Source organism: Quercus robur, chromosome 3, assembly GCF_932294415.1.
Source record: "Quercus robur chromosome 3, dhQueRobu3.1, whole genome shotgun sequence".
NCBI lineage: Eukaryota > Viridiplantae > Streptophyta > Magnoliopsida > Fagales > Fagaceae > Quercus > Quercus robur.
In genome coordinates, this window is record NC_065536.1 from 31,993,867 (window position 1) to 31,998,871 (window position 5,005).

General features: G+C 29.1%; 1 protein-coding gene across 1 annotated transcript; it reads left to right on the forward strand.

Annotated features, from left to right (window-relative positions):
* The first annotated feature begins 297 nt into the window (after positions 1 to 297).
* LOC126717805 (transcription factor JUNGBRUNNEN 1-like) lies at positions 298 to 3,350 on the forward strand. Its single transcript, XM_050419708.1, has 3 exons — positions 298 to 533; positions 895 to 1,199; positions 2,759 to 3,350. The coding sequence occupies exons 1-3, from the start codon at positions 338 to 340 to the stop codon at positions 3,137 to 3,139; spliced, it is 882 nt and encodes a 293-aa protein (XP_050275665.1). The 5' UTR covers positions 298 to 337; the 3' UTR covers positions 3,140 to 3,350.
* Positions 3,351 to 5,005: the final 1,655 nt, after the last annotated feature.

Below are 5,005 nucleotides of genomic sequence, written 5' to 3' on the forward strand. Positions count from 1 at the left end.
GATGCAACATAGTCAAACAACGTGTTCCCTCATTGACTTGTACTCCATTCTGTAGTAAATGTTTTCAAAATATGTACGTTACATTATTTGTGGGCTGTCTTTTTCTTGGTCTAAACGTCTGACCTAGCAGCATTTCTTTTTAACTGACAAATTTCAATTTTTTTTATTTTTTTATTTTCCATGCACACTGAGTCTTCAACGATATTCTGATGAAAATTCCACGCTTGACAGTCAAACCCCATTACTTTGACCAAACCAAATTGCCTCTTCACACTATAAATAGGTTCTTTTGTAGTTTCAAAATATGGTTATATTGAGACTTTGAGAGCGGTTGAAAATGGAGGAGAAGAAGATGAGCGCTTTAGTTAATGGTGGTAAAGATGATGAAAATTTCCTTCCTGGGTTTCGCTTTCATCCAACTGATGAAGAACTTGTAGGGTTTTATCTTCAAAGGAAGGTGGACAAGAAACCTATTTGTCTTGACCTCATCAAACATATTGATATATACAAACATGATCCATGGGATCTTCCAAGTATGTTCTATATATTTTCTTCATCTTCATTTTATTTTTTAATACAGCAGTTAAATTTTAATGATTTGGATGAGAAGCCAGAAAATAAATTTATATGTTCTCTGTTTAACTTAGAAGATTACATTTTATGTTTAAGATTTAATTTATAGGATTGTACTAAATGTCATGTCATTTAAACACTTAATACACCTCTAAATTTGTAATGTTTAATCAGAACTATGAAATGAATACATTTATTTTAATACAGTTAAAGAGTGTTTTGGCATGATTTTTTTTTTCCCCTTTTTCAAGCAAATCATTGTTATTACTTTCATTGACATGCGCCTCTTTCTTTGTTCTTGGTGGCTCTTATATATTGCAGAAAATGAAGCTGGTAGTGTTGGAGAAAAAGAGTGGTACTTCTTTTGCAGAAGAGGAAGAAAGTACAAGAATAGTGTAAGACCCAACAGGGTCACCGGATCTGGATTTTGGAAAGCTACTGGCATAGACAAGGCTATATATTCTGTCAAAGAACCTCATGAATGCATTGGCCTGAAAAAGTCCTTAGTCTATTATAGAGGAAGCGCTGGAAAAGGTACCAAGACTGATTGGATGATGCATGAGTTCCGTCTCCCAGCAAGTAAAAGCACCAACCCTTCCGTCACTAAAAACACTACTCAAGAAGCAGTAAGATTCATCTGACTTACTATATATATATATATATATAAATATATATATATATATATATTATTTCCATAAATAGCATATCATTAATTAGTACTTTATTATAAAACGAGAAATATTAGGATACTACAACTTTAATTACATAAACTTTACAAACCTAATCACAAAAATTAATTCAATATTTGTTTATTATATTCAGGGGCGGTGCTACAGCCTATTTAGGGGGTTCATTTGAACCCCTTGACTTCAAAAAAAAAAAAATATATATATATATATATATATATATTAGTTTAATACTTTAATTTATTTTTAAAAATATTTTTTTGCACACCCTTGACTTAAATTTTGCACACTCTTATTACAAGTATTTTCGACTCTTAGAGTAAAGAGTAAGTGTTTGTGAATTATAAGTGTAATTTTTTTTTATAAATTTATATTATATGTGTGTGAGTGTGTCTAATATTGATTATGTATATTACTTTTTTTTATAATGTTATTTGTGTAAATTATGATGCGTGTGAATGTTTGTGTGTACAATATAAATATAATATAACTTTATATAATTTAATAATTAGGAAATAGAGAGTTTAGTTTAGTTATTTTTTATTATTATTTTTTTACATGTGTGTGTATTGTTATCATATTATAATAACTTTTTGTTATAAAGTTAGTAAAATAAAAGAAAAAATTGTAAAGTTAGTGATTGTTCAAGCATTTGATTGGTTAAGTAAATACGTAATATATAATTTTATGTATGAATGAGTATGATTGTGTGCATCAATAATTAATATGGAGCCAATGAATTGAGATTGGTCATTTAGTCTAAAATATTTTTATAAAAACAAAGTCAAATAGATAATAACAATTGTATATATAAAGATAAAAATGTTAGATAAAACTTAACAAAATAAAATAGTCATAGGCTCATAACTATCCACATTAGCAATAGATACTCAAAACAAACTATCATTTAACATTCCAAATTTGAAAACTTGTAGAATAAAATTGTAAAACTTCATGTATTATTATTATTATTGCCTATGTTGCTTTAGTCACACCAAAAAATATTGAAGTTAATACAAATTTCATCACAAAAAAACCTATGATGCGGTAATGAACATGACTTTCAATAACATAAAAAATAAATGTTATTTATACCCTTTTTTTTTTTTTTTTTTTGTAGTTAGTGACATCATATAGTCAAATTTGTAACATCTCTAGCATTATTCAAATGACACCAATCGTATGTCAATTTATAAGGTAGGAAACTTGGGCACTTCATTTAGGATGTCGTATTCGTATCGTATTTGTATTATACTAGTGTCGTACCAACTGTTTCATGTTATAATTTTTCATAAATTGCTCGTATTACCATGTCGAACTCGTGTTCGTACCCGTACCCGAATCTGTGTTCGTGCTTCCTAGTTTATAAGCCTTTTGCAATAAAATCTATAGCATTTTTAGCATTTTTCGTTATCAAAATAGTCATATATGATATGAAGATCAAATAGCTAGGCTTTTCTATACTAACAGGAATATTTTCTTTTGTGATGAGCTTGTAGGAAGTTTGGACACTCTGTAGAATTATAAAGCGAGATGTTTCTTATAAAAAGTGGCAAGAGATCTCTTCTAAACCAAGTCTGACTGATTCAAGCTGTACAACATCATGTAGCTTTGAGTCCAACATTGACAGAGACAGGTATTTGAACTTTGGAGCCTCCGCTGCAATGGAAAATGAAAGGAAGCATTTCAGTGATATCTATGAAAGGAACCAGTTCAGTGCAGGACAGCTGAGCTTAACAGGTGAAGTCCCATATATGGCTTCATGTGTTACCGATTTGGACCCAAACGGAGATGATTATTCTAAAGAAGGAAACTGGGATGAGCTCATGCCAATGGTTGAATTTGCAACTGATCCATCAATGCTATATAGTTTTAGGTAGATATAGAAAATTGACGTCTCTAATATACTATTGCTCGTTTACTTACCCCCCCAAAAAAAAAAAAAAAAAAAGACACGGAAATAATGTACTGTTACTTGATGTTTGCTTACCCGTGACTGACTTCTTTTTTTTGGGTAAACTGTGTCTGACTTCTGTTCCTCGTTATAACTGCAATATGAAATGACAGATGAGAAAGAGAAATTTTATCTAACTTCAAAGTGATAACGAAATAATTCAAGAGTGATCTTGCCTCTGATTAGCGTTCTGTTTGGCGAGTACATTTGAGTTGGAATATGTGGCATTGTTGTTTCTTGCTATGTGAAACAACTAACTGCCATGTTTTGACTTTATTTGGCATACATCTTTGGTGATCAATGCGCCACCTTTTTGGACTACAATTAATTCTAAACTAATTTTTACAATAATTTTATACGACAAATTATGACTAATTATCTATTATTTTTTATATGGGTCAATAACATTTTTTTTTTCAACACTCATAATCAGTTACGATGAATAATTGTAAAAATGAGTGTAAAATTGGTTGTGGTTTTAGAATTTTTCAAATGAACAAGACTCTCTCCATAATTTCAAAGTGATACCAAATAATTGAAAAGTGATTTGCACCTCTAATTGGTGTTCTGTTTGGTGAGTACATGTGGGTCGAAACATAATGCATTTTTCTTCCTTGTTATGTGAAACGGCTATCTGCCTTTGTTTTGACTTCTTTGTGCATGCCCGTGTGACCAAACCAATGCGCCACTTAATCCTCATAGGATTCTCTCCATTTCATTTCCTTTTAATTTTGTTCATTTCACAGTTAAAATTTTAATTTCAAAATCAAATATTGGACGTAATTCCATGTCATTAAAATTTTAAATAACCTTGCAATCTGTACACATCTAAAATTTTAAAATCTAATATGAACAATGAAATAAAACCATTTTAAATGGAAAGGATCCTTTTCCCACCCAAACTTGGTCAAAATATTTCCATGATCATGGCTGTTCCACTCATTCTTTTTGTAGGAAAGCAATAAAACAAATTAAGTAATTCAAAAAAATAAAAAAGTATTTTTTTTAAAGAAATAGAGCGGCAAAAGAAAATTGTACTTTTGTGTTTGCTAACTATACAAATAGAGGTATATATTTATAGGCACACCTACGAGTGATGTAGTAGAAATAGAAGTATTACACAAGCAATGATAATGGTTTTGGGTCTTTGAGTTCTCAATTAACTAAATTAGGCCTTTGAGACTACAAATAACTAAACTATATTTTAATTACTCTAGAGTATCTTCAGCAGCTTCTTAAAATTTTTGTACTATTTAGAGAGTGAACAATTATATTTACTTTTTACTTACCTACTTTTTCAAATACACTTTTCAACATACTCTCTATCCTTTCTCTATCTCATTTAAATATTATTTCTTCATTCTTTTTTTTTTATTATTTCTTTAATCCTTTTTTTTTTAATTTCCTTATTCTTTTTTTAATTTTTTCCCTTATTCTTTATTTTATTTTTTAAGAAGTATTACGGTCACAACATTTTCACAACAAATTTTAGGTAGTAAATTGTTTCTGATTTTAATTTGAACCCACCAATTAAATTATTATTATTATTATTTTTAGTAGTAATTGTTGATAACAACCTACTATTTAGAATTTTTTGTGAAAAGTTATAAAAATATTGTGACATACGATTTCTCTTCTTTTATATATATATATATATATATAATTTTTTTCCTTCTTTTTTTTTCATCCATACATTTCGCTTTCTAGAATCATCTTTATCTTCTTTCTTTCTTTCTTTTTTTAAATCTTTTTTCCTTCTTGTTTTTTCTCCTTCACACATGTACCCCTCTCT